This window comes from Nipponia nippon, unplaced genomic scaffold (genome assembly GCF_047370975.1).
Source record: "Nipponia nippon isolate SJK-2023a ecotype South Korea unplaced genomic scaffold, ASM4737097v1 scaffold_17, whole genome shotgun sequence".
Taxonomy (NCBI): Eukaryota; Metazoa; Chordata; class Aves; order Pelecaniformes; family Threskiornithidae; genus Nipponia; species Nipponia nippon.
The window spans coordinates 9,271,434-9,289,139 of record NW_028262333.1 but is presented as its reverse complement, the minus strand read 5'-3'; the positions used below and the strand labels follow the sequence as shown (position 1 = coordinate 9,289,139).

The 17,706-nt window shown below is 39.0% G+C and overlaps 1 protein-coding gene across 6 annotated transcripts in view; it reads right to left on the bottom strand.

Moving 5' to 3' along the window:
- Positions 1–17,706, bottom strand: part of RAPGEF6 (Rap guanine nucleotide exchange factor 6) — a 137,968-nt gene that overhangs the window by 86,941 nt on the left and 33,321 nt on the right. For all 6 annotated transcript variants that reach the window (XM_087753755.1, XM_087753751.1, XM_087753756.1 and 3 more), the window contains exons 6-7: positions 7,107–7,176; positions 1,275–1,418 (exon numbers count right to left, since the gene is read on the bottom strand). In XM_087753755.1, the coding sequence (XP_087609881.1) occupies positions 1,275–1,418; positions 7,107–7,176 (214 nt within the window). The remainder of the gene's footprint in view (positions 1–1,274; positions 1,419–7,106; positions 7,177–17,706) is intronic.

The window sequence follows — 17,706 nt, the reverse complement described above, 5'->3', positions numbered from 1 at the left end:
CAGATTTTGTCATACGCAGATTGGTATTTAGTTCCTAATAAAGCCTTATGCACAACTGCCCAGAGCATGAGGATCCAACATCTCATTTCATCAATAACTAATTCAGATGACTTACTAATCGTAAAATCCAACACGTGACAGTTCTTGAAATGAGGTGGCAGAGGACGTTAAACTTCAATAAGCATATTCTTTTCCTGTCACAGCAATGAGAGCTTCTCTGCTTACCAGACAAATGCCAAAGTAACCTCTACTCACAGACATGCTAATGCTGTGGAGAGTCTAAAATCACCACCTGTGATCCAACAGCTACCAACATGCAAAAAAAACCAGCAGTTTATGCTGGAACAGAGGAAGTCTTATGTTTTCATCTAACTGCACACATCTGATATTTTGAAGTGTATCAACTAAGACAGACTTTGTACCTTTTGGGGAGATGAAAAGGAAGACGAGAAAAAAGGGGGAGAAATTGAATTATTTTTTTTTCTTTTCTGTGCACGAAGACGACTCAAAGTTCATGCACTTCAACGTTAGTACTGTTTTTTAATATTTGGTTTTCAAAGCAAATCAAAGTATCCAGAACAACTATTTTCAATGAAATAATTTGTCTAGATCACATATACATCCTGCTACCAAGCAGGAAGTTCATATGTGAAAAATAATGGTATAGAGAAACCTTCATAAAAGCATTGTGGCCTTGAAACCACAGCTGTACGTGCCTTCACAAAGTGCAGATTATATAGTCTGTGATGTTATTTAAGACTAGCAAATGAGTTGCCGTTACTCTTTTTGATGCTTGAATTACCACTACGCTATTTTTAAGCAAGTAAACATGACCAAGTACAACGATAGTGTTAATACTGCATTGAACTGCACTCATGATTGACTCAATTCCAAACCATAGTTCAAATTTATTAAGGAAAAAAGAAAACCACCAATTCCTACATCTTGCCAAAAGAACTCCAGGTAAAACCAACAAAACCCAAGAATGACCATTTCTCCATCCAGCAAACATGTTCAGATTTATTTATAGTGCTCAACTGAAAACCCCTAAACGAAAAAGCATCTTTTCTTTCTAACTAGTGCCTGAATTTTCACTTCCACCTATCGTGTTCAAATCCAAAGCACTCTACTGCTCCCCACCAAGAAAAAAGTGTTCTCAAAAATGACAAACACGGACTATTTCATCTCACCAGCTTTTCTCAATAAAACAAAATGCCAGCCGCTGCACAGACAGCGTGATGCCAAGGAGACTCGATGACAGAGAACAGACTCACCGACAGGTAACTGCTGGAATCCACGTTGTCAGTGATGGTCTGACGCTCGCCCCTCTGGTTGATCTTCCTAAACCTCCGACGGGACTGCCTGAGTGGGATTTCTCTTTGCAAGATGTTTTCCTCATTGTCTTTGGAGTTCTCCACCTGAAACACATGTTCAGGCTCCTGGTTAAACATCCAGTTCTTCCATAGCACCGAGAGCCGATGGAGCCGTATGAAGCTCATGAGGAAGAAACAAACATAAGTTCAGAGCAGTTAAAACTTGTCTCAAGAAAACGACTGCAGACGTTTCGGAGAACCACTGCTGCATGTCTCAGAACTACGTTATTACAATGAGCCGGAGGCCACAGCTTCCTTCCAGGAAGCAGGGTTTTTTTTTTAAATAATAAAAAAAAAAAAAAAGTAAAAAAGGCACACATATCCTCTGAACAATGTCACACACCAGCAGAAACCCTTTGGCACCCACACATATCATACAACACAAGTTAGAGACACTGCTCCTTTCAAGTGTATCTTCAACACAGAAGTTACCATTTCTTTGAGTATTTACAATCTGGTAAAGTCACTGAACTATATCCTATTTTTATTACTGTAATTTTTAAAAACATAACTCATTTCTAGTACCAGTCACAGCTAAACAACTTTAAATATTCCAGTTTTTTTTTATAAATTGCTACTTCACCTATGTCATACTGACTTCTAATCGCTTCCAGCAGATTACGAAGATATAACTGGAACTTGATTCATGTCTTGATATTAAATATTATTTGCAACTAAACATTAAAATTAGGTAAATTTATCCTGTTAGTAAAAGCCAACATGAAACCTTTTTATCTCACTAACGATTCCTTTTTTCTATAAAAAGCAGCCCCATCCTTTCCCATTTCCTTTTGATGTTTTGGAAAAATATCTCCTAGCAGGAAGCGGAACAGACATGCATGCAAATAGGCTGCAGCCAGCAAGAAGCTCCTCTACAATACATTTACTGTATAGGAGGTTCTACCGTCCTCAATTCCCCCCCCCCCCCCAAATTTCACTTGAAAATCCTAAACGTAAGACTTCAGTACTGGAACAGGAGAACCACCTCTGTGTGGTCTTATGCAGCTCTCACTTCACATACTTGGGTAAATTATCTCAAAATTAAAATTCAAATTATAAGGGAATGAAAACCAGAAACACTTAACAGACGTGAACAAGAAAGTAACCAGAACACCTGAACCATCGCAAAAGCAAGATCACATCTACTTTCCACATCACTTTTTCCAAACAGCTACGTCTATCTGAGGTCAGAGGAAGGTGCAAGCAGCCTTATGGGTTATTTTTAATTCCACAGAGAAAAAGATACATTGATAACATAGGTTAAAGATACAATAGTCAAAAAGGAAGAGAGAACCTCACACCACAGTGTTATCAAAAAAGAAAGCAGAAGAGCAGAGTTCCCCTAGCAAGGGACAACCACACTTTTCACTAGAATTTTACCTGTCTGCAAAGGCACAGGACAATGAGCAAAGATATCTAGTAGCAGCGTTGCTGTAAGCATGATGTTATAAGGATGCAAAAAAAATACAAGGCATGCAGGCAGACAACAAGATAAAGCAACAAAAAAAAAAATCCTTTTAAACAGGGCATTTAGTATCATCAAAAAAAGTACTAAGACACTGGATACAAAAGCCCTTCCTCACCTAGCATAAACTATGGAGTTTTAGTTAGCAATAACGTTGCTCTCAAATTATACAGAAGCCTTCTAAAGTAAAGAAGTTTAGTTTCGTACAGAGTTACTCTAGTAAATAACCAGAGTTGTGTTGATTTCATTTTTAATTTTTGTACATGTGCTACAGTACACGAGCTCCTTCGATAAACGCGTTATTTCCTTTTTTCTCTGCGTTCAATCTTATAGGATCATAGAGACGAAAACAAGTGCTGAGCTTCTCTCATACAACAGACTAACCTGGATGCCGAGGGCCGCCGGACAATGACTCTTCCAATACTGATGACCCTTATTATTTATTAAGAAGCCCCAAACTAAACTGAATGGGTATTTTTAAAACTAAAGTAAAACAAACACTCACTCTAAGATGAAATTATTTTTCTTCCACAATTTAACTGAAAACTAAGAAGTGAGCATAAATATACTATTTGTTAGCACAAAGGCAAAACAACCAACTGCTAGTGGAAACTCAGAAACTGAGACCACCTGCTTCCTTCGGTTAATGCCACTGCTGCCGACAAAAACAAAACAAAAATCAGAAACCCAGGGAAGACCCCCACACCACATAGCTTCCAGTTTAGTACCACCAGCACAATTGGTATTTTGAGTCCAGCCGACCATCAGACTCTCTATGCTTATGATTTACAAGAAAACATGCAAATGGTTTTTGATATGCTGTACGCTGACAGGACAGGCAGGCCAGGGCTCCCTCACACTGCGCATCACTCAGCCGTGCTTTCACCTGGTTAAAACTAAAAATTTCTGTTGGCAGAGAGCATATTCAGCCTCCTCACAACCCCCAGAGTGGGATGAACACTCCTACAGAGGAATTCAGCATCTCTGCGGATGCTGCGAGCCGGGCCCCAGCACGGGAGTGGAGGGAGGACCGCTTCCCTGTGCCATCGCAGCAGCGGGGGGGGGTCAGGCTGATCAACGTGCCACCAGGTCAGATGGAGACTGCTGCCCCACAGACTCCTTCGTATTCTTTCCTTTTCAATATGTTACAGAAAGTCCAGAACAGCACGTTAACTGGCTAGTTCCTAATCAAGGGTGGTGTTTTTAATAACCTTGAATACTGGCAGCAGCAGAATGCTTCCACAGGGCCTGCTTCACCCACAGCACTTGCTGCCACGTAAAAATCGAGGAGGATCACAGGACTCTCCTGAACTTCACTCTGCAGTCCGTGCCAGCAATGAAATAGTTTCCATCTCCAAATGTCATGCTGCTCTTCTGAAGTCTTACACTTAGATGTGAAGAAGAAAATGAAAGCACCAAGGAACAACAGAAAGGAGACTTCAGTACATTGAGATATGCTGCAATTCTGGGCCATTTTCTTAAGTGATAAATGGACCTATTATTAATTCAATAGATTGCTCAGCCTCCAAAAATATGAGCTACAATGCCCATTCACACACTATCTGTTATCCTCATTAACTTAAGTTGACCACATTTTATGGCCTTTAAAACGGGTCAGTTCCCAGAGGATTCCCACTACAAAACTGATTTACATTCTAAAAAGAAAGAGGAAGAGGGGGAGGGGGGAAAAAAAAAAAAATCTGTCAGCAGCAGGAACGATGGTGTTTAACTACATTAAAGTAGCTAATTCTTTTGCTTGAAGATAAATATCCATTGTGTATGAAACCTCATTAGTATGTTGCAAATTAAAAAAAAAGCAAAAATAAAAGAATTAGGATAAATTAATAAGAATTAATCAGGGAAATGAAACTCAAGTACACCTTGTGTCAGTGCAGATCATTAGCAAGGTGGATGCCACCACACTGATGCTTTTCTCTCACCCCATTTGAAGTCCTACCTAGAAAACTGACAGTTAATAGTACCTTTAGCTACATTTACCTGTAAAACATGAACATAAAAATAATGAAGTAACAACTTTGCACTTTCAGTTCTCTGATTTTCCTACAGAAAAATATAGTCAAGTTCCAGAAAAGGATTTAAGGTACTTTCAGGTATCTCTATATTTTCAGTGGGATTTAACTACAATTACAGAAAGTTCAAGAGGTTTAAAATACAGAGGGCAGTTGTCCAGGTTGTGCATTTGTCTGCAGGAACAAGTGGCAGCATTTGACATTGCTGACATGGCCAACGCTGGCTTCTCCAAAGACTGTGACAGTGTGCTCCTCTGAAAAAAAAAAAACAAACCCAAAACTCACAGTTTTAGCTACTCAAGCTATAAACACACACAACTTTCTAGTTTCTTCATAAAATATTTTAATACGGTCATTTTCCCTCTGGTAGCATACACTACTAAGAAGCTACTCTTTTGTTTGCATCTTCTTGTATTTTTTTTTTTTACAACAAAGCTGATTAAGGCCAAACAAGGATGTCGGTATTGCCTAAGAATATCATATTATCACCTCTTTGGCCCATGGAATATATTTCATGTGAATTTGCGATGCACTTGCAGTGAATGAGTCACCAGCCAGCCCTGCAAGGAGAGTCACGTGCTTCCCATGCACGCTTCAGACTGCTCCCGCTGCAAACAGCGGCTGCACCACCGTCTATTAGGTTTTTGTAGGAAGCAGCACAACAGGTCTGGTAATGTCTGCAGCACCAGTTACAGAGAGTCATGTAACTGGCTTGTTACTGAAATTGGTCCAAACAGACCAAATTCTTCTGTTACATCAACTTGTAGCATTATAGAGATACAAAAGGTCTACATATGATCAGGTAAGTGAATGTTGGTCATTCTGTGCTAAAAGATGCCAGGAGCATTGGACTCAGCTCACCCCAGGCAGTGGACACAGGTGTAATCAGCACACCAAATCCTGGGTGGCAGTAGTTAACAGGCAAAAACGCAAAGCAGCAGTGGCAAACCAGACTGCCTGGGGCATTCACATGACATGGCTGCACATATCGTCACCCAGGCAGTCCTGTGGCATCCCTCAAGGCATAAATCTCTCCCCCAAACCTCCAGCCTTGAAAAGAGACTGCATAATTGGGAACACGCAAATGAACTATTTCACTCCAGAAGACTGAGGCAGGGTTCCTGCGCTCTTACCTGCACTTACTTCATGACATGGCAGACCGTAGCTTAAAACATCTGCTGCAGCAAAGAGCGTATTACTGATGCTATCAAAGCCCATGAGCAGAATCAGACTGACACAGTACAGAAAGAACGGCACAAAGGACAGCAAGTGAATTCGGTCCAGGACATCTCTGACGTCCACGGCTGTTAGTGTACTGTGAGAGCCAAATTTCTCATAGAAGCTAATATTCACGTACTCAATAAGTAAGAGACATCATCAAATATTAGTTTCAATGTTACCGTATCTAGATACAAGGAAGCTAAATCAATCGCAGTTTGGAGATCTAAGCCTGCTTAACAGACATGTGGCTTCTCAGAACAACAAACGTTTTTGTTCCAGCTCCATTAGCAGCATCTCAAGATCAAAGTTGAAAGAGATCTTCCTGAGTCCCCAGCCACACTACTAGGGTACAATGCCGGTCTGCACTGTGGAAAAGCAATCCTAATATTCCAGCTGCTGACAGTATGTGTGCATCAACCTGCAAAGGACTGAGTTACAATCTGTAAGTACACATGAATTTGGCAATATTATTAAGTATTCTAAAGAAGCAGAAGAAAAGCTGGACATGGAAAAGGTTGATGACAACAGAGCTCAAAACCTTGTCCTTCAAGCTTGGCTAAGCACTCTTATGTTCCTTCTCCTCTTACCTAAAAGCCTTCACACTGTGTGGAGCTGCAAAGGCTAGGAGCAAGAGGGCCTTTCCTCCCAGACCCAGCATGGCTGGCACGGCCGCTAAGAAGCAATGAAATGGGGGGTGGGGATGCAACTAAAACATTTAAGATGGCAGTCTAGCGTTGCCTGACTCGGGAATGCTCAACTCAGCCGTAACTGGTAGGCTTTTGAAACTCAAGTAAGCATAATTTTAGAAAGAATGACCTAATCATCATCATCATTTACCCATCTAGATTAAATTTACATAGCTATTGCCGTTATGATAGCAGCCATAGGTATAATTGAAATCAAGGCAATTTTGCTGCAATTTTATAGAATACTTTACAATAAGCTTTCTGCTATAAAACAGAAAGAATTTGCTGAAACCAGCAATACATTTAAATACATTTGAAAAATGTGTCTTACCACAATCATTTCTGAAGGCTCCAATATGATGCATTCGCATCCTCGTTTTCCTCCAGACTGCTTGCCAAAACTAGAGTGGGATGGGAAAAAAGCAAACAAAAAAGAATGAGATGAACAGCCTGTTTCACCTTTTCAGTAATAGAAATAATTGGCAATAGTGCGTGTTACAATATCCTTAAAAACAAAAAAGGACAAAGAAAAACCCACGAAAAGTATTGTGTGAAAAATTCTAACCACATAGTACCATTATCCTAATTTTTTTAATTTACTCAGCACCTCTCATCATAGCCTGATATGTAAACCCTAAATATAAAGACTGTTCTCTTGTAAAATCATTATTGCTTGCAGATATCCAAAACCACTCACAATGTATTTCAGTGTTGACAAGAAAACATTAGTAAATGTTAATTAAGCATTTAACAGGCTTTGTAAAAACAAATACACATAAATTCCCAAAACTCCAAAGTACTTCTTTGCACATAGCCATTTTTAACGAAAGTTCCCTCCACTCCATGTTGCCCCTTCATCCTCCCAGCAAAGAGGAGCACAGAAAAGCTCTTCTCTAAAACTGAGCCTTAACTTGTGACCTCTGCCTTTATGTTGCTTCTTGTGCCATCACAAGGAGCATATCACCATGACGGGTTCTGTTTAAAGAAATATGAAAACACACAAACACAACGACATATGATGGGCAGTGTAATACAATGACTAAGGAAAGAGGCTTAAAGCAATTGGATGCACTTCAGCTGATCAACTCTAAAAGGCAACTACCTTCAGGACACTTCAGTAAAGAGGTGACTTCAGGGGAATCAGCTCTGGAGAAGGTACCATGCAAGCAGATCTGAGGGTGCTGGAACTACCAGCAATAAAGAGCTGAGCTAGATACTGCTGGGGTGGTGTAGGGTGTGTTATAGACCAATAACTTCTTAAATCACTTAATTTGTGATTGTAGTAACACATGGAATTAAAAATATCTGGCTTCACGTATTAACTAAGTTTGTCTTCACTACAGACCTGTTAGCTTGAGTTAGGCATGCTTGACCTACCCCACTCAACTGAGCTCAAGTGAAAGCAATCCCATACAGACATCAAATTAGGAAAAAAAAAACCCTACTTGATTAACAGCATCGTGGCTGGATTAGGAGTTAGTAGTTGTAGCTGCTGTGTTACAAACTCAGACTGTCAATAGCAATCACATTTTAACACGTATCAGCAGGTGAAATAACTGAAGAATCAGCTAACTCAAAGCTCAGATTAATGTGTGAATTTAAAGAAGGCTAAGACAAGTGTGGAGACAAATCCTAAAAAAGTGGGTCAGCTCCATCTGTTTTCACTAAGGTTACATTTAGAAAGTACATCTGAAACTTCAGCCACACAAAACATTTGAGTTACGTACACAGTCATCTCCACAGCAAATACCCACTGGAACATCACCACTTTGTAGAAAACGCTTAAAAGGCTCATCCTTATAAAATACCTGTTAGAGGAGCATACAAAATCCTTTTGTATGACATATGCGTTTTCAGGAAAGGAACTTGAGCAACTAAACTGTGAAGTTATTCAAGTGAAGCTTCAGATTATTCCAACAAAGTTATCACTGTAATCCAGTTAGGATAAAGCATTACAATTAACAAGAGCACGGCAGTTTAAACTGTAAAGTTTTGATTTTGCTAATGGTCTACTGAAAAAAAAAAGTATTTAAATTACATGATTGCCACAGAGTCATAAACGACAACTGAAATTTTCTCACCCCATGCTATAGCAGGCCAGAGAAGCACAAGTTTCACACAGAAAACTGGCATTTTCACACATCTATAGTAAGGAACCGATAACTAAAATTTTCATGCCTTCCTTCATGTTTTTTCCACGCAGCATGTGATCCAGGCATGACAGTCTTGTGTATTTGCAACACATCAAAAATGGCCAAACTACTCCCACTATTAAAACAAAGTCTATGTCGTTCAGCAAATACAGAAATGTCCTTTTTCATGTAACCTCTAACTTCGAGGCGAACTGGAATTCCATGTTATGATTTCTCCACAAACCAAAAACCAAAGTGAAGCCAACTTTGCTAAGGTATCATTTGCAATTGTGAAAAAAAAAAGTTTAACAGTTCTAATTCTATTCCATACAATTGAAGACTGAAGACAATACTCCCCTTCCCCCCCCAAAAAAAATTCTATAGGAATTACATACAACTGGAAGTTTTAGGTTTTGCAGCTTTTTAGAACAGAAATAATCATTACCGGTTTTATCACAAAATAGATTACTACTATTGCTATATCCCCAGTAGTTAGGAAAAAGCTACAATTTGCTGCTGCAGGTTGTTCAAGCACAATATTTTTATTGTATAACAACAATTTATCAAACTACTGGAGGTTGAGGGAGAGTTGTTTTCTTCTTGTTTTGTTTTACATAAACATATCCATGAAATTCATCTACTGTCAAGCTCCCCTCTGCTTATGTTGCAACATTTGCTAATTAAGTAACGGCAGTAAACAATAATGGTAGGAAAAAAATGCTGCTTGTAACAAAGCTCAAGCTCTTGGCACTATCATTTCTGGCCCATCAAGCACTTTACAACAACCAAACACTCAGAAAAGGATTATGTTCCAAACACAAAACCCACCCTTCTAGTCCTAAAGGATAAACTACTCATATTTACAAGTTAGTAGGTCAAGTTTAATTATTTCCTGGTGCGCATCATGGGATGTTTTATCGACTAAATCACAACAGAGCTCCTTCAAAAAGAGGCGGCATCATATGGTTTTTCCCCAGCCATGAACACCACCATGCTAAAAACTGGTATTTTAAAAATATTCTTCTTAATCAACATACCCATGTTTTAGAAACATGGATTTTAACTTTCTTCATGACTTATTCCATATTTTTCTCTAGAATACAAATGTGTAGCTTCTCTAACATTTAAGAGGTTTGCTGACATCAGTGTATTTCACTAACCTGCCAATTTTAACCAAGGCTTCAAAACGATGTTCGTTCCTAATTGCCTTGTAAAATTACACAATGAAATGTTTAGAATAAGCAGAAACTCAGCCCTGAAACCATTCACCAGGGAAGACTTTCTTCAGTAGCAACGTCCACTAACATTAATAACAGGCAACAAGAAAATATCATTAGCAAATACATAAGCAGAGAGGCACACATGTTCATCTGATAGAAGATGGTAATGTATGACATTTGTCACAATTTTTTTTTTTTTAACTAAAGACCATTAAAGTTCAACTATTTGCTTTATTGGTTTATTGTCACAGAATTAGAGTCTTAACTAGTTCAGGTGAATACATTAGGAAAAATTAAAAATAGCCAGAAGCAGGGTGTGTGCACATCCAAGGGAAAGAGAGAGAGAGAGAGGAAACACGGGGAGGAGCAAGCAGCAGTGCAACAGTCCCAGAGTCCTCTAAATTTGCTCTGAAGTGATGGTTAAAGTCTTTGTGGGAATTTTAGGTAATCAGCAGTTACTCACTTTTTTTTTTAAAGAAATAATTTCAAGCACTAATTAATAACGAGCATTGTGACACTAAAAGAACAGAATTATTAGGTTTTGGAGTCACCTAGTCATGTCTAGTATTAAACCTGCCATCTTCTAGTTAATAAATATTTACATTAGAAAAATTAACAGTACAGTACTTATAAAGGTATGAAAATGCTTATGAGATTAATTGATTTCAGTATCAAAACATAAGAGGATGGAAAAGGTTAAGTTGAACAAAGCTTTGGAACTGGAGAAGACCAAATTCTGTTTGGAAAGACACGAGCAAGCTTTCATGCAGAGCATCCTTCCAAAGGAGAAGGAGCATTACTGCAACAACAAATTACTTTGAGAAGCCTTTAGTTGGCCATTGAACACCCACCCAAACCTAAAACATGCTGCTTCTCAAAGAAGAGAGCTCTGAGAAGTTGTACATCTAGTTCTGGAAGAGACAGAGCAATCTTTTCTCTTGGGACTAATTCATCCTTTGCTGTGAAGCCAAGAACACATGGTGTTGCTTGCAGGAGCTGTCATTCCTTCGTCTTTCAGCACTGGTCACCCAGCTCAGTACTTCAACGGACCACCACATTCCCGTGAGACCACAACCATGGAAGTCACTTCATGGGACCAGGTTTGCTCCCTGGGGAGGTGCGATCCAACAAGCCCATTTCAGCTGGCCATCAGCACCTCTGCTTACAAACCATCACAGCAGCTTCTCCAACCATCAACACACCCCTAAACGCTAAGTCCTCCTGATGTCGTACGTGGCGAGATACAGAAGAAAAGCGGAAAAGCCTCATTAAGGTACAGCATGTTACGTATGCTTTAGTGCTTTCAAGCAGAGTGGGAAAAATAATCCAATTAAGAACCTAAACTAATAGAAATACTGAAAGTGTGAGAAAACATGAAACTAACATAAATAAGCTCTACTTACAATACAGTAAAAACTATGTCAAAGGACATACTACCAAAGGTATAACCATTAAAGTTTTAAATGATTCAACAACTAAAATTCTTCTTGATCTGCATATTTAATCACATATTTTAACAGGGTCTTAAATTTAACATCATTATTCTATAGCTTCCCACTGTTGGAAGCCTAGAAAAGTCAGTACTATAAACTACGTTACACTTTTTTTATTTATAATTTTATTGTATATTCCTGTCATTTAATATTCATCTATTACATCTGTATCATTAATTTTCAGACACTCACTCACTGGCTTGCAACACTGTCATGGGAAAAAAACGTCGTCCACATACCAAACGCAGCTTTGTTTATCCTTGATTTATGGATGCCTCATTTGCAAGAAATCTTGTTTTCCTCATGATTCACTGCTATTCATAATTAAAAATGCTTAAGCAATTGCATCATGTGAGAAAGGAATGTAAGTTAAACTGGTATGATATCATATACCAACCACTAATGGGTGCTCAGGCCGTGGATCAGACTAGAGCTACCAAACAAAAAAAAAAAAAAACAAAACCAAACCAGAACCACAAATAACACAGTTCTCAATATCAGTACCAGCCGTTTCACTTGGTTCATCCGTCCCTTTGCCACTGCATGATTTGCTAATATAGAGGAAACCCTCCGTGACTGTAGAGCCGAACTCCAAAATCTTAAACGTGCAAGCACCTGAGTATAAGCTTGACTTTACTGACACGGGATAGATCAAAATGGTTCACTGGAGAGAGCCTTTGATATTTGAGAATACTCAGTTTTCAAACTCATGCCCACTCCCCAAAATCCTGGCATTTTAACACAACCTAACAATGTACAAGAAGGCTTGGCTTTAGAACTTTTTTCAGGCTCTGGAGCTGTTATAACAAACCTTGCTTTTAGAACGCAAACTTCCTACAAAAGAGTCCAATATATTTTGAACATAATAAAGTAGTTCTTTAAATAGGATGTATACAAACACTTCAAGCTTTCTAAACACGAATGTTTAGAAATACTTAATATCCAGCTGTTAAGCGACCTGAGTATTTGGTGCTGAAATACATCTGGATTTTCATGACTGACAAATTTAAGGAATGGCAATCACATTTAACTTGAGAATTTCTTGATATCAATATGATGAAGTTATTCCTTACTGATGGTTTCTCATTATGCAACACTCAAAACACAGTACATACTTTAAAGGTAAAAACACAGCCTGTCCTGAAGAGCTTTCAGCCTACAAACAGATGGAGACTGAGACTGAATGCCTTATTATTTGTTTGAACACTAATTAGCAGGCATCTTCGAATTCACAATATTCTACTACATCCTGAAACAATATTTTCAGATATTTCATGCATCAAAGCCTTCAACGACGAGATGACAGGCCCTTTAAGATTTGTTTTTCCAGGAACTACAAAATCATAAGATTATCCTGGCTGTGTAAGTTGGTATCAATAATGCACATAGTTATCTGTGACTGTCGATAAAGCTATCTGCAGCAATACTCGGTACTGTATTACATGTAGGACTGGGCTAGGACACTGACATACCAGTTTATCAGTATAACAAACACAAGGTTTGCAATTTTTTGCAGATATTTTGTTCTTATGAATATACTTGTCTCTCAAACGGCCTGTCTGCCTGTCAGGCTGCTTTTAGGAACAGAAAGATGAAGACAAATTGTACTTTTTGCCACTGCAAAGAGAACCCCGTGACCCCACGCATCCAGTAACCTGGCTGGATTTCTCCAACGCAAAAACATTTTGCATGCAAGTGCACAACTTGGCCTGGAAGTTGCATAAGAAATGGAAATAAGAAGTTGCATAAGAAATGGACATATTGGTTGGGTGTGTGTTTTTTTTAACAGATGAAAATGTTTGGGTTCCCCCCCCCCAAGTCAGGGCTTACCCTTCATTTGAAAAGCATTTCATTTTTCCTCTCCTCAAAGAGTGCCTCTTGTGCAAAACAGCTGTTCCAGCAAACAGCCAGGACATCTACTGCAATGGAGCTGCTGTTCAGATCCAAGATAAAATCCATTCAGTTACCACTGAATGTGCTACACAAGTATATTATGAATGGCTTGGAACAGCCATTAGTATTATTAAACCCCAATCTGAATACTCAAAAAAAAAAAAAAGTAATTTTACAGTCAAATTCCTTGTCGTTGGCTGGGAAGTAACACAGAGGGGAAAACCTGCATAGCCACATAATCAGCAGTAACACAGCCGTGCTGGCTGCAGATAGAGAGGGCAGAATCTGCCCTTCTTACATTGCAGTCGTGGCAGATGAGTGTAATCGACACCGAAATCCTCATGGGAATAACTTGTTTTTCTGGGCATTTGCATGGAGGTCTTAATTTCTCCAGATCTTTCTCAGATGGCCCATCATCTGAAAAACTGGGCTGCTGGGGAGTCTCTCTGCTCCCTTTCTGGAGCGCACAGAGTGACAGTCAGCACGGTACCGTCACGAGCCCTTGCAGCAGTTTGCAGCATTTCCCATTGCACTGCACACTGCTGAGCAGCCCCAAATGCACTCTATTTGCAAAACACAGCAAGGAGATGGGGAAAAACGTTACATGAGTGCAGATCAAAAGTTTCAGCACATGCAGGTGGTGGGTTTTCAAGATACTATATGCTGTGCAAGTCCCAAGCATTTCAAAGTAACTTAATTATAAAAATACTAGAACACTTAACTCCATCAGAAAAAGGTTTAAAGGAAACCTGAAACCACAAGATACATGGCTGAATGCAAAATACCGATTTCAATTAATGCTCAGTCATCAAAAAACATTTTTGCATTAGCTCTCAATAACAACAACATTTAGCAGGTTTCTCTCTTAAGCTTGCTGAAAGTTTTAATTGGGAATGATTTTGGAGGCTGCATAGCATGCTACACGATTTGCAGGCTGCAAGCTCAAGACGTCTGTACTAATTACTTTATACTCTGAACACGATGATGCTTTGAGGTAGCCTGTATCTTACCTACCACTTTCTGTGAAGCTGTGCAGCTATTCCAGGCCATGTGACTAGACAACAGTTCATTTAATAAAATTATATTTTAGATATAAACAAACCGCACATTACCCTTTGCTTCCAATTTCACATCTCTTGGACTTTTTTAGTTTAGCCAATAAAAAACTATTTCTGTGGTGCGATCAGCATCCCTTGCACTCTTATAAAACCTCTATAGGGCAGCTGTTGTAAGAAACTACGAACAGAGCAAAAGGAAAGTACTGGGGGGTGGGGAACTGGACAAGGTTATTTGGTCATTCAGTTGTGACAGGTCTGAATACAGCCTTCCCTCATTATGTACTCTTTTGGCTTTCTTAGAAGAATGTTCCATGTCAAAAAAGATGCACCGCGTGCTCTTAGTTTGCAACACCTTCCCAGCCCTTACTCAACGGCAGCACCCCCAGTATGAGGAACCGCACTTTGGGAGACCAGGACACACGGCCTCTCACCAGCACATTGCCTCTTCTCCCACACGTTCCCTTTTTCCTCAGGGTATTTTCATCACAGCACTAGCACTGCCAGAAGAATTTCAATATGAACAACCATATCTGAATTAATTAGCTTTACGAAATACATTTATTGGTAGCATTCCCAAGTTGTATTACAGTGTTAGTTTACTTACTGGCTGTCAGGCAATGCTACAAGTTACAGCTGCCACTTACAGAAATACCCAGGGAAAACAGCACCTCATCTAGAGCCACAGATGCACTGAATAACCACTGCTGCTTAGCCACTGGTGAGTATAAAAATCTATCTGGTCTTGATAAGCACAGGGATGTAAGCCAAAAGGGGCTTTTTCTGCTTGAAAGCAGAAAAATAGTCTACAGCAGTTAGTTGCAAAGAGCTTTGAAGTCTGAAGCAGACATACATTGGCGGAGTATCGTCCTAAAACCTCTGGGATCTTTACAGTCACACAAACAGTAAGAGATTTAAATTATAATTGTTTCAACCAGCATCACAATTCAGAACCTTATTGGCAACTGCAAGTTTGTCAAAAATTATATTTACTGTATGCCAGCAGTGGACTGGCACACATGTGTATCTAGACCTTGGCAGCTGACGGAGGAAAAGCAATGTTCCACACTACAGCCATCAGGACTCAAATGGCAGAGACTGGGATGGAGACGAGAAAGAAGAAGAGCAGAAGCTCAGAAGCACTGGGACAGAGCTTAGATACAGCAGGTACACTCTAAGCAGAAAGCAGTATTTAAGAAAGTTACATGTGGAAGAGAAGATCAGTAGGAAAAAAAATGCCAGTGCACCTTTTACTGGCAGAAGCTGGGAATGGAGGAGCTGAGCAGCTCATTTACTTTTTCAGTGAATGGCACAAATTCACAAGAGTTTGCAGAAAACAGCACTACAGCTTTTAGAAGTAAAATTGATCTGGTTTTAGATGATACATATGAGGTATAAATATATTTGAAAACAAAGTTACATACAGCAAAATTTAAAGATTTCTAAAATACAAGAAATTTAAGTTGTGCAAATTGCAAGTCTTTACTCCTGCATTCTTCTTTACGAACATGGACAGTCCTGTAAAAGCACAGAATTTTCTGTGCTTCTGGTACTTCACACAGAATAAACTGTAGCACTATTAACAGTCACACTAAGTTTCAAAATATATTAAAATATTGTTATTCACAAATATTAACTTAATACAAAACAAGCTAAAATAATTTCAACCCAAGCCACTGTTCATAATGCGAAACTGGAGTTCCTCTTTTATTATGGCAATTTTCTTGATCCAAGCATTTGTCTTTTCTCCTTGTACCCAATAAGAGAAAGAGAAATGGCTTATTGAGTCACGGACACATCCACAACTCTCGTGAAAAGATACTACAATATGACCAGGAGTCCATTTTGGATAAAGTGGTTTTAGCCAAGAAATGCACTACCTGAATAGGATAATAATTCTAATTTTCTCCACTTTTGAGATTTTGGAAGGGCTGTTCATTTATTTCTTAGAAGGGCTCAGAAAACAAAAGTGTTTGTTTTTAATAAGATTACATCTTGAATGTTTCAAGACTCTCTATTTTTCCCTTCAAGGTTCAATTCTCACAGCTGTAGAAGGCTGTCATCCACATAATTGGCTTCAAAAGTTCCTCCAGACCCCTCGATGTATTTCCTATGGCTAATCTTGCTGTGAGTAATCTCCTTCAAATATCCTGTTCACATGAATTATCTTGATTAACAAGCAAGGTTAACACAAAAACTCTTTAACTTGCTGACATGATTTTCCTTCCACAAAATCTGTCAATCCTGTTCTTTTGTTCCAGCTATCGCTTTCATGTTAGATGGAAATACTTTTCCTACTATGCCAAATCTATTGACAAATCCATTCTCCAGGCAATAGGGTAATCAAGGTTATGCCATCTTTGTACCCAATATTACTGATTGATCTGCTTCTTCCCTTAAAAATCTTACAGGGCTTTTCTCATCATGATCATCAGTGTCAGAATATTGAATAGATTTATCATACGTGGATGCAGGTTTTGCTCCTCCAATTTTTAAGCCAATTTCTGAATTACAGCCTGCATACAAATTCATCCAAGTTGAACAAAAAGCCCTTCTCAAGCACAGTGAGCCACAGTTTACACCATTACTCATTCGAATATTTACAGAAAGTCAATAAAGCAGTGACTGCCCACCTTCTTATGCTTCCATGGGGCTATACCTCTTTCAGGTTTAAATCTACAGAATACTTTATTTCAAAAAGATCTGCAGAAGAAAAGTAAGGTTTCCCTGAAGCTCTGTTGACTCTGAAACTACCAAATGGCAGATAGTGGATGAAACAAGGCGCACAAAAGGAGGAGAGCTTAACCAACGTCTTAACCAGGTTAAGCTTACAGTTGTCTACTAAAGGCTCCTCCTATCTGTCAAGGTAATCATGAGGCACATGACAGAAAAATTGTTTGGAGGTACCCGGAAACAGTCAGTAAATCATCATCACCTTCCAGTCTTATTTATGGAGACTGCAAGTATCTCACTAACAATCAATTGTAACAGCAGTTTCTCATACAATTATTAAACAGAGGTTATTAGACAGTTTATAATACAATCCTGAATTTTGAAAAATGATTGCCAAATAAAACAGATTAAAAATAGACAACTTCATAAGAAAAGGGGGCCTTAAAACCCCCTATTGCCCAGGAA